Genomic DNA, 14,849 nt, shown 5'->3' with positions numbered 1-14,849 from the left:
GGACTAATTACATTTTTCATTTTTTTTCCATCTGTGACAGAGGTCTAAGAAATCCTTCTTATGTCCTAGCAAATCGAACATAATGTTAAGGATCCTCTTTAGAGTGACATTAGTAATTATACTGCCAGATGTGTATTATATGGGTAGGAGGAACGGATGTGGCATATATAAAACCGTCCTTCTCATGAATCAGTGGGACAATAAATATAGCCACGGAACATAGAAATCATCAGACAAAATCCAATGCACTGAGTTATCCCGAATATTTTATATGATCGGTCCTGAAAAGTGTAGTTCAAAGAAAGCTGGAAACAGAATCCAAGGCTGAAGTGTCCGTCCGCTCCTATAATATTATGAGCCTTGGCAATATGTGTCCATCCACAATAATACACAAAGCAGAGATGAGTGTGAAAAGTTTTTTTTGTTCATGTTTTGTAAAAGGACTAAAAGCAGTAAAGCCTGTATGTTCAATGACTAAGATTCGATAAATCTATAGGTAGAGATGACTGCTGTGCTCAAGGAATGTGTATCCTCCTATCAATCCCTACCCTCACTGGAATAGCACATGCTATGGCACAAGGTCATAGGAGGCTCATTAATAGCATTCTCCTAAAAGGAGATTAATTACAAAAATCGGGAACTGTGAATACTAAAAGGGTTGTCCACTACCAGGCAACCAATGCTTAATCAATTTAGGAGCCAAATTAATATAAAAACAGTATATACTCGCCTCCTGCAGAGGCGCCATCCCAGTAATGTTGGCGCTATTGTTTCCAGCAGTGACATGACATTGTTGTGTCACATGACGTCACACACTTGTCAGCTGTAGCCTTTACTATTTCTATAGAGCGGACGTCCCCTCTAGCAAAATGTTGATGAGCAGCAGCTGACGAGTGGCTGCAATGGGCAAATCACACAACAATGTCATGTCACCACCGGAAATCGTGCTACTGCCGGAGGTAAGTATCCCACTTACATTTTTCTATTCTGAATTAACTAAGATAAGGTTGTCCAGTAGTGGACAACCCCTTTAAAGAGAACTTGTCACCAGTTTTTTTACAATATAACCTATGGCCACCACCACCCTTCAGCCCCATGTGCCATCATTCAGCAGCACATATGACTCCAATGTGCCTTGCAAGGCAAAAAAAGACCTTTTATTATACTCCCCTACAAGGTTCTTGGGGCCGATGAGTGTCGCTGGTCTTGGTTAGGTGCTACTTCTTTTCTTGCTATGCTGTCCTCCTTCTGTGCTTTGTGTGGAATGACACATCCTACGTCAGACACTGATGGTGAAAACTGAAACACTGACCAAACACGGATGAAAAACTGATGTAAAACGCTGATTAAAAAACAGCTGTTTTCTTCACTGAAATGAAAAATACTAACAGACATCTGAATGAGGCTGGAAAACTTCACCCACCAGCTGTAGAAAAAAATCAGAGCTGAAACTGACCTGCAGTGGAGATTTTAATGTCAATTTATGTTGATAATTTTTGGTTTTGCTGCATTTTTTCCTATTAAGTTCAATAAGAAAGCTGTTGAGGATTGTGCTGGGGTAATACCAGATCTGCAGCAAAGACCACATTTCCAGGGGAAAAAAAATTACAAAAAGTCACTGTACTCAACTCTCGGCCTTCTATAAGAAATCACAGTGGTTAAATGGGTCGTGTTTTTAAGCAAGTTGGGTTGTACAGAGTCTGGCAGAAGACTCGACAAGGAAGGTTTAGAAGCTTCTAGGGAGCTAAGTATAATGGACTTTTTATTCCCCCTAATCTGCATCGGCAAACACCACCAAAATCTACACGTTTTGGATCAGATTGATCACTGCAATGTATGGCAGAATTGCAGCATAAATCATCTGAAATTTTGCTCTTTGTGAATTAACCTTAAAGAGTTTTTCCACTGCTTGTCAAAAGGGTTGTTAAAAGAAATTATATTACATAGGCCCTGATTCATTAAGACTGGCATTTTGTACCCTAGACTTAATAAATTTGCCACACCTTAATCCAGTATTTCCTTCAAGAAGTGTAGGCCTCTTTAGCTGTCATACTCCACAACCAGAAAAGTACGCCAGGAAGGGTCAGGTACATATTTTTGCCGTAATTTACACTTTTGTGATATAAATTATAACAAATTTGTTGTGCGTGCTTCACAACGCCATGTTCCGCCCAAGCCCCACCTGCATTTCAAAATGTTGGAGAAGCTGGCCAAGAATGTAAAACTGCCAAAAGCTGCACATTTTTGGTGCAACTTAGATTTTCTTTAAAAAATGTGGCATTTGAAGCAGTTTGACAAAAACTTCTTGATGGCAAAAACTGCTTGATGAATCGAGGCTCATAGTCAGCTGAGACCCCCTGCAGTGTCACACACAAGAATCTTCACATTACACAATTCAAATTCACAGGAATGGTCTGTTTACAAGACAAATCCAGAAGTAAAGCCCCCCGTCACACACAGCGAGATTGCTAGTGAGATCGCTGCTGAGTCACAAGTCTTGTGACGCAACAGCGATCTCACCAGCGATATCGCTGTGTGTGACAGCTATCAGCGACCGGCTCCCCCGCCGGGTATCGCTGATCGTTCTGGAAAGCCCTGGACATTTTTTTGATTGTTGGTCTCCCGCTGGCCAGCACGCATCGCTGCGTGTGGCAGGCGGGAGACCAGCGATTAGCGATCTATCCAAGGTAACTCGCGGGTTTCTAAGAGCTGCGCGGCGCTTAGAAACCCGCTGTGTACATTAGATACCAGCGGGCTGGTGCAGGGAGCTGGTAACCAAGGTAAACAGTGGGTTTCTAAGTGCCGCGCGGCACTTAGAAACCCGCTGTTTACCTTGGTTACCAGCTCCCTGCACCAGCGCGCTGGTATCTAATGTACATAGCGGGTAACTAAGTGATGCCCTCGCTTGTTACCCACGTCGTCACTGGTCCTCATCGCTAGTGAGGTCTGCCTGTTTGGCAACTCACCAGCGATCATGTAGCGACACACCAGCGATCCTGACAAGGTCATATAGTTGTCGGGATCGCTGGTGCGTTGCTCTATGTGACGGGGGCCTAAGTGATGCTTTTTTAGCAGCCCTATGTTTATCCTAATAAAAATGGTTCCTGAACAAAGTACCCTCTTATTACCTAAGAGTATGTTCACACTGTCTTTTTCTGGCAGTCAAAAACTTCCATTTTTTAAGCACAAGATTTTACAGGAATTTCTCCTTTTTCTCTGGATTCTTGTGAACCTGCTGCTTTTTTTTTTTTTTTAGCATTTTTTAGTCTTTTGAGCACTGTTTTGATTATTTTTTCCACCACCGTTTTTTCTTGCGTTTTTTTGAGCATCTTTCTGGCATTTTTCAATTTTTTTTTTTTTAAATCTTTTAAATCCGTTTTTAACAGTTTAACTAAAGTGCTCAGAAAGACACACCTGTATCTTTTGAGTGCTTAAGTTGGGTTTTCTAAAACAGTCTTCCATTATTATTAATGTTTCTTTCCTAAAAATATGCCAGATGATAATGCAATCTCATTAATCAGATTCTACCCCATGGTCCCAATTTTACAAGAAAAGCATGCTTAATCAGTGAGTCACTACATCATTCACATTAATATTGATCTGCAACATGTCACTATTGCCCCTCAAATAATCTGAATTTTGGTTTCATGTCAGCAGATCCTAGAAAAGTTTATCAATTAAAATAGCATCTGTAACCCCTTTTTTACTATTCATTAACTCCTTAACAAAGATATCAAACGATAGCCCAGACCAGATGATGACACCCTTATTTCTTGTGTTTGGAGTAATCATGGCAAACGTTTGTATATTTTGTATGACATGTTAACTGAGTGGGACAGAAAGTTGCTATATTTCTTCATCATCTGTGTTGAAGGGGGGTAGAAACAAGGATTTGGCAACCATCGATGCAATGTCATAATGTACAATAAAGATAACAGTAATAATGTCATTACTCAAATTTCAATCCCCTCTATCCTGTTACAAGAGCACAAAAGTGATGGCGGCAGAAAAGGGCTACAAGAACATAAAATATGGTAATAGAGTTTGTAAGGACCCCACTAAGCAACAGCTCATCTCAAAATCCTGGACCACTGACAGCATGAAGAGGGCTATTTGGATTTGAATTTAATCTCTATCATTAACTTTGACTTTAGGTGGTCTGCCATAATAAATGAGCAGTACATTTTTCTTACCATCTAGATTCTAACTTATTATTTATAAGATTATAACTTTGAGATTAGTTTTTGCATTCGTCCATATCAATAACACCTTAACCGAATATTTAGAAAATGGAATCAATCTAACAATCTGGAGTAAAATCTAGATGAAAATCACATTTTAGAAGGTTTTTATAAATTCAGTTTACAAAATTTGGAGTTGTGGGAAGTAAATTTGGACGTCTTAGGAAAGTCCATTCGACTAGAAGTCTATATATCCTTCTATTCTTCCTTCTCTATTGCGTCCACTTTTTTTTCTTGATATTTTTCTATTTGCCTTTGTATATGAAATGAGTTGTCTACTTGAAAATGCAAATTTGAAAACGCTATTGGAGAAGTCTCCGTAATTGAGGGGGTCCCATGTTCAGAACCCTCATCTATCATCCAGAGTACAGATCAGATACATAGAGCATCTCGCACTGGAGGACACAGCACGCCTGTGCATTACAAGGGATGGCCATTGATTTTAATTAGAAATGTGTAATCCTTCGTATCCCCTGTTGCAGCGCCGCTGGAGAATTAAAGACTTCCTGCCAGGTCAAAGCAGACAACACCTTAAATGTATTCACTGTGGAAATGAAATAAAGGCAAGAACTGGTAATTATAGTTTAGGAAAATCTGATATGAAAATTATAAAATTGAACTTTACATTAAAGGAAATACTTCTATAAAGAATGAAGCGGTGATTAGTAGATAAAAATGAAGGCTAAAATTGTTGTATTGTAAGCTAAGTGTCACGCTCGCGCCTTGGCTGAATGGCGCGAGCCGGGGGGGTTGTGGCCCCACTGTGCCACAAACCAGACTACCCTGGAAGGGGCGTAACTACGGCAGCTTCCTTGGTCTTCACTGGAGCCTCTGATGGTGAGGTCAGGCTTGTGCGGCAGGTAGCTGCCGGGTGCCACTCCAGGGTGGTGTCTGGCTGTGGCTGCTGATCCCACTCGGGAACAGGACACCTTGACAGAGGCTATAGACAGGCAGGCAGGTGGACACGACAGGCACGGCTTGGAGACACAGGACAGGCGGGCACGGCTTGGAGACACAGGACAGGCGGGCACGGCTTGGAGACACAGGACAGGCGGGCACGGCTTGGAGACACAGGACAGGCGGGCACGGCATGAGAAGGAGCAGGTAGGGACCTGTTCACACAGCAGGTGTAGGCAGGAGGGAGTGGTGTATGCTGGAACAGGATCTGGACCTGTTCACACAGGAGGTACAGGTATGGATCTAGGCAGGAAGGAATGGAGTATGAAGGAACAGGTTTGGGCCTGTTCACACAGGAGGTGCAGGTAGACAGAGCCGCAGGAGTGCGGAGCAGGCGGAGCCGCAGGAGTGCGGAGCAGGCGGAGCCGCAGGAGAGCGGAGCAGGCGGAGCCGCAGGAGAGCGGAGCAGGCGGAGCCATGCAGACAGAGCGGCTAGAGTGCAGATGCACAGATAAAGAGGACACAAGGAAAGACACGGCAGGGAAGGAACCACAAAGAAGGAGACTGACAGACAGAGGTAAGACTGAGTTCAGACAGAGGCACAGGGACAAAGACACTAGGACCAAGATTTTCTGCCTCCTGGCAGGCAGACAGAGTACGGACAAGGTACAGGGAACAAGACTCAAGGGCCAGGATATTCAGCCTCCTGGCAGGCAGACAGGGTACAAAGCAAGACTAGAGTAATCCTCCAGAGGAGACACACAGAACAGGGCCTGGCTTCCTCAGCAGCGAGATACTAACTGAGTATAGACATTGCTCAGGCAATGTTTCAGTGGAAGTGGCGAAACTAAATAGTCAAGGGCTCCAGGTGGTTGGTCAGGGACAGATTACCCAGGTGCACCCAGACTGCATAAGAACCAGAGAGTTCAGGCGCCGCCCCCCTATACACACAGTCAGGAAACATGGAGAGCAAGCAGGAAAACAAGAGGCATAGCACATGGAGCTCAGGGCTGGCAACATACAGATTTCACAGCATGGTTTGAAGGAGAAAGTAAGTTGGTGCGCGGGGGATGGGAGGCCATGCAGTGATGCCAGCAGGGTTGTTACACTAAGGATTGTGACATTCAATAACTGTATCTCCACTGAAATGCTCACCCTGAATTGTAGAACCAATTTTTTAATTATTCCTAACAAAGAGATGGCAAGTAATGATGGTAACTAGGCTAATATGTTTAAATCTTTCTAGCTGCTTTTAGCTGGCTGACCTATTACCTTTCCTTGGATGATGGAAAGTAAGTGAGCGTCTTGTTGTCAGGAGCAATGAGCTAATTATTTGTGTGATTTACTGTGGCAGTGGAGAAAAAAGCCGCATTCCTGCTATTGTTTATATTGAAAATACATGTACGAGATAGGGTTGTATGAGAAATGAATGAATGTGCCATACTAGCATCCCGTGGTAATATTTCTTTCATTTAAAATTTTTTTTTTTGCTGTCTGTGGCTTATATGCTTAACCCCTTAATGTCCAATGATGGACACAGTCCGTCATCAGACATATCCCCTGCTTTGATGAGGGCTCCGGCGCTGAGCCCGCATCAAAGCCGGGACACGTCAGCTGTTATGTACAGCTGACATGTGCCCGCAATAGGCGCAAGCGGAATCGCCGTCCGCCAGCGCCTATTAACTAGTTAAATCCCGCTGTCAAAGCTGACAGCGGGCATTTAAATAGCATTTCCGGCCGCCAGGCCGGAAATGACGTCATCGCCAACCCCCGTCACGTGATCGGGGGTCGGCGTCATGTTGCCTGGGCAACCAGAGGTCTCATGGAGTCCTCTATGGTTGTTCCAGGCTGATGGCTTTCAGCACCACCCGGTGGTCGGCGCTGAAAGCACAGCAGTAAATCTGCTACTTATTGGCGATCTGCTTATCGCCCATATGTAGCAGAGCCGATCGGGTTGCGCATGCTTCTATCCTCCTATGGAGGCTATTGAAGCATGCCAAAAGTAAAAAAAAAAAAAGTTTAAAAATTACTTTTTTTGGTCGCCAAGACATTGCATTAAAATGCAATAACGGGCAATCAAAAAGATCAAAAGAACATATCTGCACAACAGTGATACCATTAAAAACGTCACCCCGGCACAGAAAAAATAAGCTCCCACCCGACCGAAGATCATGAAAAATGGAGACGCTACGGGTCTCGGAAAATTGCGTAAATTTTTTTTTTTTTTTTTTTTAGCAAACTTTGGAATTTTTTTTCACCACTAAGGCCTCTTTCACACATCCGTTTTTTCTTGTCAGTTAAAATCTGCCAAAATAGCGGAAAGCGGATCCGGTTGTAACTGATGCAAACGGATGCCACAGGATGGTTTTTTTGACGGATCCGTTGAATGCAGAATTTTAAAGGAACCGCAGTCCGGGGGAAAAAAAAAAGGAGAGAGAGAGGGAGAGAGAGGAAGAACTTCAGGGTTAAAATTACGGCTGAATTCCTTCCTCCGGACATGCGCACTGTAAAATGCGGATCCTGCAGCAAAAAAAACATTGCAAGGTCCGTCCAGGCATGTCGGCGGACGAAAAAAATTTTGGCGTATCCGCAAAAAAACGGATCCAACGGATGGCCATCCATCAAGATCCGCCAGTAATGCAACTCAATGGGGAAAAAAACGGATCCGCAAAAAAAAATGGCGGATCCGTTTTTTTTTAAAACTGGCGGATTTTATCTGATGGTCAAAAATGGAAGTGTGAAACAGGCCTTAGATAAAAGAGGACATAGACATGTTTGGTGTCTATGAACTCGTAATGACCTGGAGAATCATAATGACAGGTCAGATTTAGCATCTAGTGAACCTAGCAAAATAGCCAAGCAAAAAACAAGTGTGGGATTGCACTTTTTTGGCAATTTCACCGCACTTGGAATTTTTTTCCCGTTTTCGAGTACACGACATGGTAAAACCAATGATGTAATTTAAAAGTAGAACTCGTCCCGCAAAAAATAAGCCCTCACATGGCCATATAGATGGAAAAATAAAAAAGTTATGGCTCTGGAAATAAGGGGAGCAAAAAAAGAAAATGCAAAACCAAAAATACCCCTGGTCGTTAAGGGGTTAAAGCTGTTCCATGGAGAATCACAATTAACATAATTTGGCATCGATGGTATAGAAAGAATACATTCCAAAATTATCCACATTAAAATTAAAATCACGTATTAAAAAATAAATAGTAAAATTATCCACATTAAGTAAAAGCGGTCAGTTTTCGATAGTCGTGGGTGAACTTAATAATTTGTTTCCAGTAATGTTTTGCAACGGTAGGAGGAAAAACCTATTTTGTGCTGACTCAAAGGAAAACAGTATAAAAAAGACCACTTATAATATATTGTGATCGTGGTTGAGCCATGATAGTAAATTAGGTTTTCAGCTCCACAGATTTTTTTCTATAAACTTATGTGTTTAAATGACAAAAAAGGTCCAAAATATTATACTCCTTCCAATAAGCCAATGCCAACAGTCCCATGTCAATGCCCTCATGCCATCACCTGTTCCCCACTAAGGAGCGTTTTTTATTGAATTATGCCCATGTCTTTTATGGCCTAAATGGAATAACCGCTTCTAGGTCCAAAGGTGACATTATGAATAAAGATACGAGTGTGGCTTCCTTAAGCTGTTTGCATAATCTCATAATAATAAATAGGTGTTACGTAAGCAGCATAGCGCAGAAAACTACGCTGTTACAGGATCTTGGGTGTTGTTCTACTAGCCTAGTTCACTTGCTTCTATGTTTCCATGATTCCCATTAATTTCTCTGGGAGTTTGCCAAACAGTGTACCGTATTCATGCTTTGGCTGTTTTGTTAACCCTACCTTATGTTATACAGACCTACAGTTGTGGCCAAAAGTATTGACACCCCTGTAATTCCGTCAGATAATACTCAGTTTCTTCCTGAAAATGATTGCAAACACAAATTCTTTGGTATTATTATCTTCATTTAATTTGTCTTAAATGAAAAAACACAAAAGAGAATGAAGCAAAAAGCAAAACATTGATCATTTCACACAAAACTCCAAAAATGGGCCAGACAAAAGTATTGGCACCCTCAGCCTAATACTTGGTTGCACAACCTTTAGCCAAAATAACTGCGACCAACAACTTCCGGTAACCATCAATGAGTTTCTTACAATGCTCTGCTGAAATTTTAGACCATTCTTATTTGGCAAACTACTCCAGGTCCCTGATATTTGAAGGGTGCCTTCTCCAAACTGCCATTTTTAGATCTCTCCACAGGTGTTCTATGGGATTCAGGTCTGGACTCATTGCTGGCCACCTTAGAAGTCTCCAATGCTTTCTCTCAAACCATTTTCTAGAGCTTTTTGAAGTCTGTTTTGGGTCATTGTCCTGCTGGAAGACCCATGACCTCTGAGGGAGACCCAGCTTTCTCACACTGGGCCCTACATTATGCTGCAAAATTTGTTGGTAGTCTTCAGACTTCATAATGCCATGCACACGGTCAAGCAGTCCAGTGCCAGAGCCAGCAAAGCAACCCCAAAACATCAGGGAACCTCCGCCATGTTTGACTGTAGGGACCGTGTTCTTTTCTTTGAATGCCTCTTTTTTTCTCCTGTAAACTCTATGTTGATGCCTTTGCCCAAAAAGCTTTACTTTTGTCTCATCTGACCAGAGAACATTCTTCCAAAACGTTTTAGGCTTTTTTAAGTAAGTTTTGGCAAACTCCAGCCTGGCTTTTTTATGTCTCAGTGTAAGAAGTGGGGTCTTCCTGGGTCTCCTACCATACAGTCCCTTTTCATTCAGACGCCGACGGATAGTATGTGTTGACACTGTTGTACCCTCGGACTGCAGGGCAGCTTGAACTTGTTTGGATGTTAGTCAAGGTTCTTTATCCAACATCCGTATAATCTTGCGTTGAAATCTCTTGTCAATTTTTCTTTTCCGTCCACATCTAGGGAGGTTAGCCACAGTGCCATGGGCTTTAAACTTCTTGATGACACTCCGCATGGTAGACACAGGAATATTCAGGTCTTTGGAGATGGACTTGTAGCCTTGAGATTGCTCATGCTTCCTCACAATTTGGTTTCTCAAGTCGTCAGACAGTTCTTTGGTCTTCTTTCTTTTCTCCATGCTCAATGTGGTACACACAAGGACACAGGACAGAGGTTGAGTCAACTTTAATCCATGTCAACTGGCTGCAAGTGTGATTTAGTTATTGCCAACACCTGTTAGGTGCCACAGGTAAGTTACAGGTGCTGTTAATTACACAAATTAGAGAAGCATCACATGATTTTTCGAACAGTGCCAATACTTTTGTCCACCCTCTTTTTTATGTTTGGTGTGGAATTCTATCCAATTTGGCTTTAGGACAATTCTTTTTGTGTTTTTTCATTTAAGACAAATTAAATGAAGATAATAATACCAAAGAATTTGTGTTTGCATTCATTTTCAGGAAGAAACTGAGTATTATCTGACAGAATTGCAGGGGTGTCAATACTTTTGACCACAACTGTAGAAGCGATTACTCCCATATTGAATATTGGAATACCGCAAGTTGTAAACGCTATTTTAATATTATAGTTCAATGTTCAAGGTTGTGGTTCAACTTCAAAGCATAACTCCATCAAAAATTACTATGCTTCTAAATCCTAAATTATATTAAAGGTAACCGGTCAGCACCCCATCCCTCCCAAAATGCCACCATAACTTGGTACATTGTAAGCCTATTCCTGCACTATAAAAATAGTTTTTACTTGCCATACACTTATTTTGAAATTTCGAAAAATTGTGGTATGAAATTAATATGGACACATCCAACGGGGTGTTGATTTCCTTAGACTAATCCTGCCTCGGATTTGAATGGGAGGCATGATAATGTCCACTTCACAAGCGATGTCAGCATCTAGGCTAAACAACTGTCATGCATAAATGTGATGTTCTGCCTTCCTGGTCATGTGCAATAAATCTGGGTTTATGTTCCCTGGTTCGTCAGTGAACTGGGCATGCCCTGGTAGGTGTTAGTGACGTTGATTCTGTTTTACAGCCAACCATAGTGAAGCAGGAAGTCACCAGTGCACCTCTGGGCATGAGGAGTGTTTTGGATGAAGCCGGGGATCTTACTGTCGGCTTCATTCCGTGGGACCAGGAAGTCAGATATCGCGTTCATTTGTGAAACCTGCTGGGCCCTAATCGTATTGTTGCCTCTGTAGTGGATGCTATCATGCCTCCCTGGGCGTCATTAATCTAGGGGGAATCAACACCTCAATCAAACTAATTTGCATACTGCAAGACAGATTTATATCTTCAATTTTCAGATTTATAAAGTAGTGTATGGCATATACAGGACCTTCTATATTCCAAGAATAGACAGAAAATTATGCTGGCAGTTTAGGAGAGGCTGAGGAGCGGATATACGCCATGTAACCATGTGGAGTGTTTCACTTGAAAGCTGAGCTTTGTGCTCACCTGACTTTTCTGCCCACAGTTTCTGAATCCATATGAAGTTGTTGGCTATATTGATTCGTGTACGGCTACTTTTCCTGTCAGCAATAACTCGGAGACTTATTTCCTTTCTTAGGACTCCCTAGCAATCCATTAAAATTGGTAATTACAGCTCTCCTGTGGATGGTTCCCAAGTGGGATCCAATCCTACGCCACACACTGCTGCAGCATGTGCTGCTGATCTTGAGCGTTCATTTCTGCCTCTAAGGCTACTTTCACACTTGCTTTTTTTTGCAGCACGCTTTTCCTGCAAAAAAACGCATGGAAAAAATGCATACAAACGCATACAAACGCTGCGTTTTTTCAAGCATTTTTATGAGCATGCATGAAAAAAACGCAGCGTTTTTATGCGTTTGTATGCGTTTTTAGTGCGTACCGCGTTTGCGTTTTTTCCAACATTAGTTGGCCCCTCACACTAACCCAAACCATGACTTTACTAACCCTAACCCTGACCCTAGCCCTAACCCTTAACCAAACCATACCCTAACCCTAACCCTAACCCTTAACCAAACCATACTAACCCTAACCCTTAACCAAACCCTAACCCTAAACCCTAACTAACCCTAAACCCTAACCCTTAACCAAACCATACTAACCCTAACCCAAACCCTAACCATAACCTTAACCCTAACCCTAAACCCCCTTAACTAACCCTAACTCTAACCCAAACCCCTAAATTCCATTGTCTAACTAATGGTCAACAAAAAAACGCATGCGCAAAAAAAGACTTATAATGGGTGTCTTGCTGTAAAAAAACGCATTGCGCGCATGCATTATTTTGAGGCAAGTCGGACGCCCAAATAACCCTGTGCACACAGCAATCTGTCAGACTGATGAAGGTCATTGTATGGCCAAAACATTTCTTCATTTTATTTTGTGCAGGCAATCCAAAAATAATCTGCTTACAGCATTTTTCTGAGTACCAAATTTTCTACAAGATTTCCCTAGCAATCCATGACAGTGAAAGTGTTGTCCCTCTTATTACTTTCATTATGTGAGACATGAATAGCTAATTATTTTCCTGAAAACTGACACATGAACTAAGACTAGTAATTAAATGTTTGTCTTGTGAATTGAATCCAATAGACCACAATTTTTACCCTAATTGAACCCTAATGTGAATGAAAGCGTACCTGTTGCTTTAGGTGCCTTTTCAGAATGAGTTGTCACAAGTGTACATGCGGAATAGCCCCATTTCTGGCTATTTTAGGACTTGCTTATGGTAGTTTTCCTTCTTGCAGGCTCCATCTCTAATTGTCAGTTTTCCATGAGCCAGTCAGATTAGAGACTATCAACTATTTTATCTGAAATATATTGTGCAAACTGTTGGGGGAAGAAGGTCCAGTGTTCGAAATAATGTATGTTTTAAATGTGTCTGGCTTTATCATTTGTAGAAATATTGTATTTGGTTGAAGCTGTATGTATGCATGCTAAATTCTAATTTGAAGTGTAGGTCATTGTATTTGATATGTAGGTAGGTCCAAGATTTAAATGGTTAAAAATAAACATCTGTTCACTGCACATCTTTCCTCATGATATATGATAAATGATATTCATAGTGTGAGTAAATAATGTTTATCAGAAAGTTAAGTCATCGCCATCAAAGCCATTTTCAAATGGAGTAATGAGGGGACATTATAATGAGAGTTAATGATATAAGTGCTTTTATTTGTTTATATTGTTTTTTTTGTTTTTTTCCTAACATTTAATATTCCATTTCTTTTTTTACTTTTGTGTTGATTGTGCTTTAATAGATACTCTTTTACGTCAGGGCTGGGTTGCTTTTTCTGAACAGAATAGTGTAATGCTACACTACTCTAGAAAGAAATAAGAAATATATATATTATTTTTTAGGTTGTATTATGTATCATAAGAATATATTCATATGTGTCTATATAAAAATAGAACCGAACATTGTTACACCCAGTAGAAGTCAATTGGAGTGAATAAGGATCATACTCATCATAGATCCAGTTACAATGAAATGTCACTGTGACTAGACCCTCTAGGAACCTTTGTATGCACTTAGTTTCCGTATTTGAGTTCATTACTTTTTAATAAGAGGTCAAAAGTCAGAAACATATCAGATGTCACATAGCAGGTCCCTGCCACTTTCACAGACAGGTGATAATTTACACTACACATAGAAACCCTTCCATTATTAAATACTCATATGCTGGCATTCACATAAATAAAATTATAATATGTTTATATTATCTATATAAAACTTTAGAGATCAGAGATATAACTAATTCTGTAGACTTTGAAACCAGTTATCCCACTTCAGGAAATAGACCCAATTTTGTAATAACCAAGCAGTTATTAATATTGTTATAATACAATACAACCCAAAAGTGTACCCACAGATGAGAGAATTTCAAGGGAATCAGTCGGTAGGATCAACCTTCCTAAGCCAGTTATATGGGCGTTTAGGTCATAGGAAGTTGAACAAACTGGTATCAGCTACCTGATGTTTTATTACAGAGAAATCCACATTTCTGGTAACGCCCCCTTTCATCTAAAATTAGCTCTGGAGGCAGATTCTCAAATAGATCTATGTTCCACCCATAGATCTTAGCAGCAGCTAATTTACATAAGAAGAAAAACATAGATTTCTCTGGAATAAAACATTGAAACGCAGATATCAAGGAATCGCATTATTCAGCTTCCTATGACCTTCATGCCCATATAGACGGCTTAGGAGGGTTGATCCCACTGACAGATTCCCTTCAAGGTTCATTGACTATGTGGCTCCTGGGAATGGTCTAGCCCTGCTATAGATTGTGGCTTTAATTCTAAATGAAAATTAATAGCAAAGGGGTTTTTATTAGAAGCTTCCAATTATGATGGGTATACTTGGTCGTTCCAGCATTGTAAGTATATGCAGTATTTCATTTACCTTGTTAGTAGAATTGTTATTGTTCTTTTAATAGATTGCTACATTTTTGTGTGTGCGTTTGTGTGACACTATTAGTGACTCCTCTCCCGTACAACTCTGGCACTTTTAGATGCGGCTGAAAAACAATCTAGATGAAGTGACAGCAGCAGGAACATGCCAAGACCATGATATTGAGACACACAGAAACTGGATGCAGCATGGAGGTGACATATTCATTTTGAGGAAGGGGTTGGAAGGATATGAAGTGGGGAGTAAGTGGTTTGCTGGTTATATTCTAAAATTATTATTTTTTTTAGGCTCATACTGAAAAGCT

At 41.0% G+C, this 14,849-nt stretch overlaps 1 protein-coding gene across 3 annotated transcripts in view; it reads left to right on the top strand.

The window, feature by feature from the left end:
- Positions 1-14,849, top strand: part of RFX3 (regulatory factor X3) — a 512,595-nt gene that overhangs the window by 118,355 nt on the left and 379,391 nt on the right. For 2 of the 3 annotated variants that reach the window (XM_073542614.1, XM_073542613.1), the window contains exon 2: positions 14,646-14,739. The exons of the other annotated variant lie outside the window; for it this stretch is intronic. In XM_073542614.1, the coding sequence (XP_073398715.1) occupies positions 14,646-14,739 (94 nt within the window). The remainder of the gene's footprint in view (positions 1-14,645; positions 14,740-14,849) is intronic. 3 annotated transcript variants of the gene reach the window in all.

This window comes from Dendrobates tinctorius, unplaced genomic scaffold (genome assembly GCF_039654945.1).
Source record: "Dendrobates tinctorius isolate UK_male_01 unplaced genomic scaffold, ASM3965494v1 ptg000128l, whole genome shotgun sequence".
NCBI lineage: Eukaryota > Metazoa > Chordata > Amphibia > Anura > Dendrobatidae > Dendrobates > Dendrobates tinctorius.
Note: the sequence above shows the minus strand (reverse complement) of the source record. Positions and strands in the feature narration are given on the sequence as shown.